General features: G+C 47.2%; 2 protein-coding genes across 2 annotated transcripts; one reads left to right on the top strand and one right to left on the bottom strand.

Annotated features, from left to right (window-relative positions):
- The first annotated feature begins 734 nt into the window (after window positions 1–734).
- Window positions 735–1,241, top strand: LOC127330676 (uncharacterized). Its single transcript, XM_051356832.1, has one exon. The coding sequence runs from the start codon at window positions 772–774 to the stop codon at window positions 1,012–1,014; it is 243 nt and encodes an 80-aa protein (XP_051212792.1). The 5' UTR covers window positions 735–771; the 3' UTR covers window positions 1,015–1,241.
- Window positions 1,242–3,538: 2,297 nt separating this feature from the next.
- On the bottom strand, window positions 3,539–7,655 carry LOC127344564 (protein IQ-DOMAIN 2). Its single transcript, XM_051370866.2, has 6 exons — window positions 7,339–7,655; window positions 7,096–7,206; window positions 6,186–6,470; window positions 5,159–5,374; window positions 4,654–4,773; window positions 3,539–4,551 (listed from the first exon to the last, which is right to left on the bottom strand). Exons 2-6 carry the CDS (start codon window positions 7,168–7,170, stop codon window positions 3,829–3,831), a joined length of 1,419 nt encoding a protein of 472 aa, XP_051226826.1. The 5' UTR covers window positions 7,171–7,206; window positions 7,339–7,655; the 3' UTR covers window positions 3,539–3,828.
- Window positions 7,656–14,259: the final 6,604 nt, after the last annotated feature.

Raw genomic sequence — 14,259 nt, 5'->3', positions numbered from 1 at the left:
TTTTGGCCAACCCAGGGGGCGAATGATTCCTCCGCCAAATAATTGGCAGGGCAGCTGCAGGCGTGAACCAAACACAACCTACTGCATAAATCTTGGACAAAGATTTGGTGCACATGGGGCACTAGTGATCTCATTTTTTAAATGAATAAAAAATTATATTTTTAAGTTTAAAAAAATTGTGAACAAAAAATCTGCATATAGACAATAATCTATCCCACAAACCTGCAAAATATGAATTTCAAATACTTGATATTTTAAGCTACACAAAAATGACAATAGTGCAGATCTGAGTAGTTATTTCCAAATCTCCAAAAACATGTCATATTTCATTTATTTTATCTAGCACAAAGTAAACATAATTTTGGGGTGAGATTTTGCATGATTGTGAGATATATCACTGATAATTTCTAGAATTACTTTTCAGATTTTTTGATAACTTATAATTTTTTTTTAAATGGCGAGAGCACTAGAGCTCGGGAGCCAAAAGCACTTTTCGATAAAGCTTATGCAAATTTTACGAATTAAAGGGGCCCTTAGATGTAAATTGCTGATAATGCAAAAAAAAAAACAAAGAATGAGTAATTGACTATAGATCTCGTTCTTGCTGACAGTACGCTCTATGCTCTGCTTCGGTGCTTCCCGTCACCGTGTTGCTCTGCTCTCCCAATACGAAACACGCGTTTGCAGTAATACGTTTTCACTAGCCGATTACGGGAATTCATTTGTTCCGTCTTCCACACCCCGTGCCATTGACGAAGCTGTCGAGGCGAGATGGTGTGGCTGCAGTATGCTGCGACCCGGAGGCAGCGCGCCGCCACAGCGGGCCTCTTCCTCACCGGCGCCCTGCTCATCGCCGTCGCCGCGCGCCTCTCCTACGCCAACATCGAGCCCCAGCGCGCCAAGGCCGCCGAGCGGCGCAAGGTCCTCGAGGCGTTCATCGCCCGCAAGCGCGCCGCCGTCGCGGGAGCAGGCGACTCTCACTCCCACTCCCCGCCAGATCCACCGAAAGCCTAGCCGGATCGCGCGCTCCAAATGCAACTGCCAGTATCCCCGGCATTCAGTCGGCAGTCGGAGCAAAGGGGATCGTTCTCCTCCTCACCTGGATCGCAGGTGTCACCTCAGTTGGATAGGATAGCGATGCTACTTTCATTGTGTATTTAGGAACTTGGCCCAACACTGTATTCTGAACTCAGATTATTTTTCCTACCTCGGTGGCAGACTCATAGTGCAGTGTTCTTGTACTCAGCTACGCAATTCGCACGAGCATGTCTGCTCTGCGCTACTAGATTTTGCTGTGCACAGTATTATGTTCTGCAAATCTGAATCTCTCTCCCCTCTTCATAACTGTTTCGCTTGTGCTTCAGTGTTTTCCAACAGGGAATAACAAATAAAGAACAGATTTTTGCTCTATTAACAATTCCCTTTCTTTGCTGCGCACAGTATATGTTCTGCAATTCTGAATATCTCTCCCCCTCTTCATAATTGTTTGACTGTAGTGATTAGGACAAAGCAGATATCCTCAAGAACTGAAACTTGGTATCTACATTTTGTCAGAAATGATATCACTTCTCACCTTTATACATTATTAACTCCTCCTGCTAAATAATTATGTTCATCCAACCATGCAAATATGTATCAAACTAGTCCTTAATATGAGCTCTTGGAAAACCTAGCCAGCCAAAACCTAGCCGGACCGCGTCCCGTGGAAGCCCGGGCATTCTTCATCTGTTGGAGCGAAGGGGATCTCCTCCTCCTCGGTGCAGTCAGTTGAATAGAGATGCTACTTTGATTGTATACTAGGAACTTGCGGAAATGCAATGTGGCTCCCGGGTGCATTGTATTCTCAACTCAGATTATTTTTCCTACCACAGTGGCAGACTGATACTGCAGTGTTCCTGTACTCAGCTAAGCATTTCGTGCACCGCACATACGATTAAATCTGTTGAGTTGTACAGTTACCCTTCCATTCGATTACCGCGAGCTTGCCTGCTCTTCACTACTAGATTCTGCACGGCCCAGTATGTTCTGCTGATCTAAATTTCTGTCCCCTCTTGATAATTGTTTGCTTGTGCTTCAGTATTTTCAAACAGGGATTTCAAATAAATAAACCGATTGAAGCATTATTTTTCTTGTGGCTGAAGTTATGTAGACTAGGACGAAGTAGAAATACTGAAGAAACTGAAACTCAATGTCAAAAATGCTAGTATTACTTCTCAGCCGCCACTTATTCCTTCTGCTGAATAACTTTGTTTTCATCCAACCATCCAAATATGTATCTAACTCGTCCTTGATGTGAGCTCTTGGAATGATCTGTCCTTTGTCAGTCAGGACGATTATAGTTCAGAGGTTGAAGATAATCCGAACTCAGATGCAAGTACAAAGGTGATTTGTGACAAAGAGCGAACTATTTAGTGCACCGAAGGTCCTGTGAATTCTTCAGTAGGGATCTGTTTCTTATTTTGTCTTATGTTAAGTCACCATTCTATCTTTAAACCTGTGTTTGGTCATGATGGCTACATTGCTCAACTGATAAACAGTAGAGAGGCATGTCTGGCGACATCTATGAGGTGGACCAAGGAGAAATGTATACATATTTTCATTTATGTTGAATCTCTTGTTGTGCACCAATGGACGTACCCATGCAAGTGTAGTTCGATCAAGACACTAGTTATGACTCATGAACCCCCTTGCCCCTGACTTGTACTACTTGCATATGTGGTCTGATTCGGTTAGAAGTCGAGTATTGATGTCCTGTGTGAGCAATGTATGTGGGCCTTACTGTTTTTGTTCTGAACTGATAAAGCTATAATTATCTCATACATGCATGCATTTTTTACTGCTTGCCAATTGATGTAAACTAATTCATTCTTCTTTTATAATTTTCTTTGAGATTCTTTATGCTCTTGTGTTTAGGAAATTCAAGAAATCGAGTTCCCGGCATGAATTGGTGTACTGCAATTTTGCTGCAGCTACTAGCTACGACGTGATGAGAAACATATAGTCCTATCATCCGTTAGCAACTTAACATGCATAACGATTAACCAGCAACGTTTTTCCTTTTTTGTTTCATATGCGGAGAGGAAAAACATGCAACCTGTCATGGTTGTTTATTCGGCCTGGCCCAATTCCTTGCATCTGGATGTTCTTGTCAACACGCAGGTTTAAGTCCCAAATGATGCACAATTTGTGCCGAACAATTTCCAGGAACTCAGGATTTTCAGTCATATGCACTACAAAATATAGCCTTGCTTGTGTGAAGTGCTAGTTGATTAAGTAGACATCCCTTGTTTGCTGGTTGTTGCTGGAGAATTTCTACCTAATCTTAGTGGGAATTAGAATAATATAGCCAGATTAAGAGTGGCCAGCCTGACGAAATAGTACATTTTGATCATTGTTGTAATACCAGAATTTGATATGCTGTTGTGTTGAACATGAAGGATTACGGGTACGCAAGAGCACAATATAATACAGTACTGATGATTAGAGCAGAGTGGTACATTGACAAGCTCATTGGGGAATTTAGGACGTTTACAAGACATGGAAGAAATATATTGCTCGCATAAATATAAGACCTCTTACGTACAAACATCAGCATCAAAGGTTCCGGTGACAAACCCATATAGTTTTACACAAGCAACAAATGGAATGAACTGACAGACACCGAGAATCTTCTCCTAATGAAGCCAACAATGCAGCCATCATAACCGGACAAAAGAAAAATGCCAATAATCCATACATCTGATTGAACTTTAAACCTTTGTTCATGAGTGGAATCTGTATATCTGCATAACCATAGCCTCCTCTTGCCACGTGTGTGAATTACTTGTTTCAGCCATTGATCGCCAGGGCCTCCAGCTGTGGTGCCTCAGCAATGTCCTTCACCACACTCTCTGCCACCTTGGGAGGACCAGAATGCCTCCTCATTGGCAACGGAGACGCTGAACCAGCTGGGAAGGACAGCCTCTTCTTGACAGACGCAACAGGGCTTACTTTCTCTGGTGTCTCTGCAGCATCGACCAATGGCGACCCTTGGAGGCGGGACTTGGCCCTTGCGGATTTCGTGGCGGCCATGTAACTTGGGACTGATGGAGAGCTTGCGAGACTCTCGTCATCCCGTACAGTTGAGGTGGCTATACTGTGCCGCCTTGGTCGCTCGGACTGCACGCTGAGGACACTCCTCGCATCGTCATCCACCTGCGGAAGCCTGTTCTTTGGTGTAGCAGGTTTCTTCTTCTCAACAATTGGTGTTACTTTCGCAGAGGGTGTTGAAGGGGATAGCCGGGAGGCTGGGCGGGTCAGCTTTGGAGTCGTTGGTGACGACTTGTCTGGCTTGATGCTCCGACTTTTGAAGGCTTTTGTGATCTCACCCTCTCCGAGGTTCAAACTTATACTCTTCACAGATATGTTGTCACCGTTGCTTTCCTTGTTAGTCCCAGTGCGGCCACCGTCAGAAGGCTTTGCTGCCATCCAGCGCTCCAACCAGCTCCAGCCCCAGTGCGGGTTGTTTGGGTCTACAAACATTGGGTTGGAGGACCTTGAACTGCTCTTCCACTGCAAAGTACAAATTTTGAAACAATTTTAAGAATGCTATTGTCAAATGATAGGAAAAAAATGTAGACTGGATCTGTCCTCAAGAATCAGGAAGCCCCCTACCTGATGGGAAAATGCATATGCAAGTGCTCTCTCTCTTCTAATTGCAGCCTCTTGCTTGCTTACTAGACTTGCCTCAATCTTCTCCTTGGATTGGGTGCTGTCATCCCAGTGCTCTCCCATCTGGTATCGACAAAATAGACTATGTTTAATGTTCACAATGAGAAGTTGTGATTAGCTGCAATATTTTGAGAAAAAAATAAATCACTACTGCTGGATAATATTTGTTTGTCAGGATACTTCTGGATACTGAAGTTGCTCATCAAGCAAAATTTTATCGTGCAATAATTAGAAACAGTAGCTATACTTGCGAGTTTAATGCGCAACAGTGGCGCATCATTTTTAATTACTTCAATATTGTTTTGCTTCACATACTGTTTTTGTTTTATTGTATTTTTTCTTTTCTTTTGGACCTCTAGTAGTATGTTGTTTCCATTACAGGAACCGGGGAAACCCTTCCTAAAAAAATGAAATATTTTTACTGAAGACTTTGAGATGGTTTGCCTACCCTCAAACTCTCCAGTTCCTGTTTCAGCAGGAGCTGGCGCTGAAGGGCCTGGTTCTCCTCAGACATCTTCAGCCTTCTTGAACGTATCTGTGACTGCACCCGAGCTAGAGTCTGCATACAGCGCAGAGTGCTTGCAGCTTGACGCTTAACTGAATTACCATCGACCAATAACCTCAATCTAACAAGGCCTCGCAAGGCTCGTAATGCTCTTCTTGCCTGCATTAGTACGATGATAGAAACACTATCAGCAAAAAGTCTTATTCTGTAAGTCAAATCTCCATAAAATTTGGTGTATAGTGTTTTCCCAAGGAAATATACTGCTACAAAGTGAAGTTCGAGCAATGCTACCTTTGTATCAAGGCTACACTACTAAGCAAGACAGCCAAAGACATCGACATCAGACACATAATTAAAGAATCAAAATTAATAATGAAAGGTGGCTGCCACCAACTGCCAGAGGTGCATGAAATGTTTTCTAATATTTTATATTTGGCAAGATTGATTTGTTGGCCATCTCAGCAAAAATATCTGGAACAATTAGCATTAGATGGTAAGAGTCAGAAAGGGGGAATGACTGCATGGAAGGAGTATGTATGAGAATTCCACCTGGCAACAATATTTTCTTCTTGAACCATCAAAGCTCATTTACTAAAAACTTGTTAAACAAATACATGAACTGCCAAAAGCAACTAAATAGCAACTAATTACTAGTTGGGGTGAGCTGCCAATACCTCTACCTTAGAAAAAGGATAAGAGAACATGTTCAGGATGGCAACCAGCAGACTTTTGCTTGCATGTTCAATCGTGTCAATACCAAGGGATAATCATAAAAAAAAAATCAAAGAATGGTTCATCCGACACAAAAAGCAAGGACCAGATGAGCGGCCAGCCGAAATAGACGCTCAACGCAATCATCTTTAAAATATTTCACAACTATGACGACGAGTTCTCTAGACATTTCAAAAAATGGACATGCATCACATAGTTCCAAATGGCGCAAACTAGATAAGAGCTGATGTAACATTACCAGATAACCACGGAACGCGGTCTGGATCTTGATTGCCGAGAGCTCTTCGCTCGATATGCCAGGTGGCAATACCGACGATGTCTGCGCCGGAGTTTCAGGGGCTGCCTCAACAGTAACATGCTTGCTCTGCTCCTGCTCAGCTTCAGGGACCTTGAAATCCTCAGTTTGGCGAGGAACTGGAAGAGCAGGAGGTGGCGGCGGCATCGAGGCATTGACTTCCAAGGAAGTAGAAGGGGTTAGATCTGTTGGAGTTGGGTCGCTTGCAGCCAATTTCTTCCTCAGTTTCTGTCCATTTCAAAGGCAGACTTTCGGTTGTTATCACAATTCATTTCGAATTTTTTTTTTTTTTTTGACTTGAATTCATTTCGAATTATAGTATGACAGCACAATTGCAAGCGAAAAGACAAGGCTATTTTTGTTACAAATGTTTGAAATTACTGTACAATCCAATTGCAAGTGGAAAGATGGCATCTCCTATTACAGTTATTGATGGCAAGTAAAAAATGTAATTTTTTTTAGATTCCAAACATGACAACCAAACTGAAAGTCTGAAACCATGACCCCGTGTGAAATTTATATAGAAATTCTAAATCAGTGTGAAGTAGAGAGTGAAAATGCTATCAAAATATAAAAATCTCTGAAACAAATGCTGTTGTGAACAAAACAAGATGCCAATTCAAGACACACGCTGCCTGTCCATTTGAGCTCAGATTCTGCTACCTAAAAAAATCCCTTTTTGAGATAACAATAAACAGAAAGAATTGTGCAATTCAGGGAGGAAAACAGCAAGCCCTGATCAGGCCCACGACACCAAATTACACAGCCACTAAAAATCTAAGGAAAAAAAATCCAACACATAGAACTCCATAAAAAGAGAGAATCCCAAGCAAAGAAGTGCAGTTAGTTATACCTCCTCCTTCTTCTCTTTGGATTCAGGGCTGAACACCTTCTTGACGGCGCCGAGCCACTTGCCCTTCTTCCCCATGGCCGGCCCCGAATTCTTGGCCAAGAAAACTAATCACTGGCGAGAAAGAAACAAAACACCGGTCAGATCTGCAGCACCCAGATCTACCTATCTATCTATCCCACACAATCGCAATGGATGGATGGATGGGATGCCGGAAGGAGAAGGCAAAGCGCACGGCGCACATACAGAAAGGCAGAAAGGAGGATGAGTGACTGCTGCAGGAAGCACCAAAGAAACCCAGGATCTTCCTGCAGAAGCGAGTGAAGGAAATAGCCTCTTCCGGTGCGGTGGCGGTGGCGGTGAGGGCAAGTAGCAACTAACTAACAGGAAGGTGTGTCAGGTTGGCGTGGTGAGGTGAGGTGAGAGGACAGCCGAGTTGCTGCTGCAGGTATCTGCAATCATGTGGGAGGTGGTGGAGCGGAGCTGGGAATTTCAGCTGGAGCTAGTAGTAGGACTGACAGGAGGGCACAGCACAGCGTACAGACTACAGAGAAAGATGGAGGTTTTGGAAGGTTTTGTGGCCTTTGTCTTTGGTGTAGGGTGAGAAGAAGAGTAGATGGAGCTGGACAGGTTGGACACAGAAGAGGAAAGAATTTTCGACGAAGAGAAGAGCAACGAAAGGGAGTGGAATCTCCACTTGACAATTCTTTACATTCTGGGATTAGGTGCTGGTGTGTTCCTAGCTGTTAGCTGCACTGATAGGATCAGCTACATGAGCCACCGAAGATAACTAACTGACCATAGATCCAAAATGAGGGTGTAAATAATTGTGGAGCAAATTTCACTTTTTACCAGTATCTAGTTACACCTTTGTGACACTAATTATCCGTTGAGTGAAAATTCGTCTAGATTACGGCTTCTACAAGCTTTAGACCTCGTTTCCTAACGTGGGTACATTGGACAAGCTGTGAGGTGATGAGCGGGATTCCAATATATCACGACATGATTGTAGATGATGACTTCCAGCCTTTACACATTTTGTTGTGCCACATCGATATTGTTAGATGTATATATCTGTATTTTGTAGTTTCTTCATGTGTTAGGGGGCTTTCTGCATATGTGCACCTGTACATGTACTATATATTGTGGCCTTTGGCCCCCTGGTAATACAACAAGCATATTGCCCTAACATGGTATCAGAGCCCCAGGTCTTGAGTTCAAATCCTGGCTTTCACGTGGTTTCGCAATTAAGCCTAAAAATTGCTGTTGCCCCCCTCTTTAGCCACCGCTGTTTCGGTGTGCTCTTCTTCTTTCACGTGTTGACTTTCTCTTCTCCCGTCACACGCGAGTGGGGGTGTTGTGAAGTGTATATGTGGATTGCCTAGCCCTTTCCATCAGTTCGGACTTTTGGTTCAAGTGGCTAGTGCATGAAGCTTAACATGGTACCCGCCCGCGCGAGGCCGCCTCTGCTGCTCTTCGATCTCCCGATTCCTCTGCTGCTCGCGCCGCCCGACTCTCCCACGCCTCGATCGAGCCCGCCTCCCGCCAGGAGATCGAGCCCGCCTCCCGCCAGGAGCTCGTTCGCCCGCCAGGCCTCCCGGCAGGAGCTCGTTCGCCCGCCAGGCCTCCCTCTGCTCTCCGCGTGCCCCGTTCGCCCGCCAGGCCGTCGTCCGCCAGGTCGTCGCCCGCCTCCTGCCAGGCCGTCGCCCGCCAGGCCGCGGTCGTTCCCTGCTGGCCCGTGCTGCCAGGCTGCCGATCTCCCTAGTCTGTTTGACTTCCGTCTGAGAAAAAAAAAAGCAAAAAAAAAGCAAAAAAAAAACGAAAAAAAACTATGTCTTCCTCGGGCTATGTTGCGATCCCTCGCTGCCCGGTGACCTTTGATGGCGCGAATTATTCAGATTTCGCTGCCTTCATGCGAGTCCACATGCGCGGTCTTCGTCTTTGGGGTGTTCTTTCTGGCGAGGTCTCCTGTCCGCCGCGCCCCGTTGCTCCTACGGCGCCTGTTGCACCGCCACCTGTTGCCCTTGCCCCTGATGCTACTCAGGCGGATAAGGATGCAGCCAAGAGTGCTGACGACACTGCTCTGGCTGATTATGACCGGAAGGTCCAGGACCACTCTACTGCCATTGCGACTTACCGACTGGATCTGACCGAGTACACTCAGTGGATAGATGAGGATGCTCGTCTTCTTCTTGTTCTCACCTCCGGTGTTACGCCTCGGTATCTTTGCTGAGTTTATGGGTCTTCCCACCGCTGCCGCTCGTTGGGATTTTCTTCGTCGGCGCTATCAGCCGTCTGGGATGCTCTCTACCCGTCGTGGTCCGCCAGAGCATGCCCTTCAGCAGGTGATTCTACTATTGATGAGTTCTACACTCGAGTGCTGCTATTTGGCGTCGGCTTGATTCTCTCCGTACATTTGTGTGTGCCACCTGTCCTCGCTTGTCGGCGTGCGCGCCGATCTGGAGTTTCAGCGCATTTTTGAGTTCTTGTCGCGGCTCCGTAAGGAGTTTGAGCCGCGCCGGGCCCAGCTGATTGCCCGTGGTCGTGTTTCGCTCTCTGAGGTACTTGCTGAGCTTCGTGCTGAGGAGACTCGTCTTCGTGGTGCTGGTCTTCTTGAGGTTCCCTCTGTTCTTGCTGCTCGTGGCCCTCCTGTGCCGTCTGCTCGTGGACCTCCTATGCCGCCGGCTTCGTTGCGGCCTCCGGCACAACCGATACTTCCTACTCCTCCATTCCAGGGTCAGCGTCAGTCCCAGCAGCCTCGTGGTTCGACGTCACCTCCTTGCACCTACTGTGGCAGGCCTGGCCACACTATCTCTACTTGCTGGCAGAGGGATCCCAGCTTACGCCCGCCGCATCTTACTCGTCGTCAGGCTGGTTCTTCAGGATCTTCTGCTGTTGCGCTATCTGATCAGGACATTATCCGTGGTCTTCGTGGTCTACTCGCTGGTACATGCTCTTCCTCGACGGGTACTGCTGGTTCTGTGCCTGGCTCTTCTGGCACCGCGCGACCACCACCTTCCACACAGTCAGGTACGTCATCCCCGTGGTATCTGGATTCTGGAGCTTCTTTTCATATGACCTCTGCGTCTTCTATTCTTTCTGCTCTTCGCTCTCTTGTTTCGCATGTTCGTGTTATCACGGCTGATGGTACCTCTCTCCCTGTTTCCAGTCGAGGCACCCTTTCTAGTACCTCTTTCTCTGTTCCTGATGTTTCTCATGTTCCTAGTCTTAAGATGAACCTGTTTTCCGCTAGTCAGCCTTCTGCGATTACGGTTGTCGCGTCATTCTTGACGCTGATTCTTGTGATGTTCAGACCGCCGTAAAAAGGCCCCGGTTGGATCTAGCCATCGCAGCCTTGAGTCCCAGGGGCTCGGGAGTTAGGACTGCTTCGCGTTCCTTCTGCTGCCACTTCATCTGCCGATTCTCCTTCGGTGTCTTTGCCATCCTTGGATCTTTTCAGCAGTGGCATCATTGGCTGGGTCACCTCTGTGGCTCCCGTTTATCGTCATTAGTTCGTCGTGGTCTTCTGGGGTCTGTCTCAGGAGACGTGTCTTTGCATTCGTGTCAGGGTTGTAGGCTAGGCAAACAGATTCAGCTAGCCTATCCTACTAGTGCGTTTGTATCTCAGCGACCTTTTGATTTAGTTCATTCGGATGTTTGGGGTCCGGCTCCCTTTCCTTCGAAAGGGGGTCATCGATACTATATTTTGTTTATTGATGATTTTTCGCGATACACCTGGTTGTTTCTTATGCACTCTCGTAGTGAGGTGCTTTCTATTTATCAGCGTTTTGCAGCCATGGTTCGTACTCAGTATTCCACGCCTATTCGTGTGTTTCGTGCTGACTCTGCAGGAGAGTATATCTCCCAGCACCTGCGTGGTGTTCTTGCTGAGCAGGGCACCCTTGCCCAGTTCTCATGTCCCGGCGCCCATGCTCAAAATGGTGTCGCCGAGCGTAAGCATCGTCACATTCTTGAGACTACCCGTGTTATGATGATTGCTTCCTCTCTTCCGCCGCATTTTTGTGCTGAGGCTGTCGCTACGTCGACTTACCTCATTAACATTCAGCCTTCTGCTGCCCTTCAAGGTGGCATTCCTCTCGAGCGTCTTTCTGGTTGCTCTCCAGATTACTCGACACTTCGTTTATTTGGTTGCGTTTGCTATGTTCTTCTCCCTCCTCGCGATCGCACCAAGCTGACCGCTCAGTCTGTTGAGTGTGTTTTTCTCGAATACTGTGATGAGCATAAGGGCTATCGCTGTTGGGACCCCGTTGGTCGTCGGATGCGCATCTCTCGTGATGTCACGTTTGATGAGACGCGTCCCTTCTATCCTCGTCCCACCTTGGGTACTTACCCGGTGGATGATATCTCTTTTCTTCTTTTTCCGGATGCACCCCCTGCTATCCCGTCTCCTCCCCCTCCTAGTCCTGATGCGCCCTCTTCGGCGCCATCCTCTCCTCCGTCTAGTCCACCTAGTACTCCTCGTTCTCCGGCTTCGGATCCTTCTGATGTTGTCCCTTCTCCCGCTTCTTCTGATGAGTTGTCCTCTGCTGATGACCTTCCCCCTTCACGGCTTGTCCGTCAGCGTCGTGCTCCAGCTCGTTACTCTCCTAGTCAGTATGGTCTCTCTATCGTTTCCGAGCCGACTTCTTATCGGGATGCCGAGCGTCATCCTGAATGGCAGCTTGCCATGGCTGAGGAGATCGCTGCGCTTGAGCGCACTGGCACTTGGGATCTTGTTTCTCCACCTTCTGGTGTTCGTCCTATCACGTGTAAGTGGGTCTATAAAATTAAGACTCGCTCTGATGGATCTCTTGAGCGCTATAAAGCGCGTCTTGTGGCTCGTGGCTTTCAGCAGGAGCACGGCCGTGACTATGATGAGACTTTTGCCCCTGTGGCTCATATGACTACTGTGCGTACCCTTCTTGCTGTTGCTTCTGTTCGCCGCTGGTCTGTCTCCCAGCTTGATGTTCAGAATGCTTTTCTTAATGGCGAGTTGAGTGAGGAGGTTTACATGCAGCCACCTCCTGGGTATTCTGTTCCCGATGGGATGGTTTGTCGTCTTCGACGTTCTCTCTATGGTCTCAAACAGGCCACTCGTGCCTGGTTTGAGCGCTTCGCCTTTGTGGTGACTGCTGCTGGTTTCTCTCCTAGTCTTCATGATCCAGCACTTTTCGTTCACACTTCTCCTCGTGGACGTACTCTTCTTCTTCTCTATGTTGATGATATGATCATTACTGGTGATGATCCTGAGTATATTGCCTTCGTCAAGGCTCGTCTTCGTGATCAGTTTCTGTCGTTGCCTAATCGACGGTACCTCGGAGGAGGGATCCTCGCGAGGGGGAGAAGAAGTAGGGGCCATAGGGCGGAGTGCACACGGGACGGTGGTACGCGAGTTACCCAGCTTCGGAACACCTGCACGATGACAGGGCCTACTGCTGCTTGTCTGGAATTATCTCGGCGCTTTCGTGTTGTTACAATGAGTTGTGGTTGTTCTGAACGTGCACGTGAACGTGAACGTGAACGTGCCTCTAGGGCTCCCAGGATCCGGCTTATAAAGGCGCACGGATCTAGGGTTTACATGGAGAGTCCTAGCCGGATTACAGGTCGCCTAACTACGGTACAAGGTCTTGCCGTGTACGTCAAGGATCTGCCTTCCTCCCTACGTCGTACTGGATCCGGGTTCCACATGGGCCTCCATGGATCCGGGTTACTCCTGGGCCTCCATGGATCCGGGTTACTCCTGGGCTTCCATGGATCCGGGTTACTCCTGGGCCTCCATGGATCCGGGTTACTCCTGGGCCTCCATGGATCCGGGTTACTCCTGGGCCTCCATGGATCCGGGTTCCACATGGACCTTCACGGATCCGACTTCCTCCGATGGTCGGCTGGGATCCGGCTTCCCTATCTGGTGGACTTCATCCTTTAGGATCAACGAATCGGGCTGCCCGGTGGGGCAGAAGCCATCACCACCATCTGTGAGCCACCCGGGCTTGCCGGAATCGGACCATGTCGATGGTATACCTATGAAGTATATCCACAACAGTAGCCCCCGGAGTTCTCCAAGATTCACCGTTCTTCCATCCAGCTCAGCTTGCGCATGTATCTTCATCCTTTGGCTGGAACGAATAATAGAGAATCTTGAAGGACTCCAAACTTCGTATCTCCAACCAAGTATTGGTCGGAAACTTCATGATCCAATGGTCAGATTCTTCGGAGACACCATCCAACGTAATCTTCGGTATGGATCCGACTAGCCAAATGTAGGTTCGGATCTGACTAGCCAAAATATAGGTGTGGATCCGACTACCCAAAATATAGGTGCGGATCCGACTAACAAAAGATTAGGTGCGGATCCGGCTACCGAAAATTGAGGTGCGGATCCGACTACCAAAAATTAGGTGCGGATCCGGCTACCAAAAAATAGTTGCGGATCCAGCTACCAAATATATAGGTGCGGATCCGGCTACCGAAAAATTAGGTGCGGATCCGACTAGTTAGCCAGATTTTCGCCATCTTTGAAATTTTTCTTGACATAACCATATGTATGTAGCCCCCGAGCGTTGAGTCGGCTTGCTCCAAGGAGACTCGATGCTCAGAAACTTAGCCCCCAAGCGTCAAGGTGGAAAATTTCCGGCCTATTGCTCCAAAGAGAACTTCGTCGGTGTAGCCCCCGAGCGCCAAGGTGAATTTACTTGAAAATCCGGCTTGGTGCTCTTAGAGTAGCTTTATCTTTATATGTGACTTAGGAATAGCGTAAATCCCAAGCATCTAGGCGAAAATTTCCAGCACTGATACCCGAAAGGAAACACACTTTTCACCTAAGATCAAACCGCAGCCCCCGAGGGTTGGTTCCGGCAAAGCATAGCGGAATCAAGACTCAAGTTGCTTTTCCAGCTGTGCACGCCATGGATCCGCCTAACCTCGGGAGACTGTTGTACGTCCAAGTGTCATGTACCTGATACATAAACATAAAAACATATTTGTATTAAATTGTTTCTTTGATCATGTTCAACGAACAAATGTAAGGCGGAACAAAAACGGCCTTTGAACAAATGTTTTAAAGCTGAAACTATGCAGCAGTTGAACAACATAAAACTGTCAAGGCGGAAACAACTCGACTATCTTGAACAGTTAATGTAATTTATATGTTTTAAGCAAGTGCTGGTT

Source organism: Lolium perenne, chromosome 1 (assembly GCF_019359855.2).
Source record: "Lolium perenne isolate Kyuss_39 chromosome 1, Kyuss_2.0, whole genome shotgun sequence".
Lineage (NCBI taxonomy): Eukaryota > Viridiplantae > Streptophyta > Magnoliopsida > Poales > Poaceae > Lolium > Lolium perenne.
Note: the sequence above shows the minus strand (reverse complement) of the source record. Positions and strands in the feature narration are given on the sequence as shown.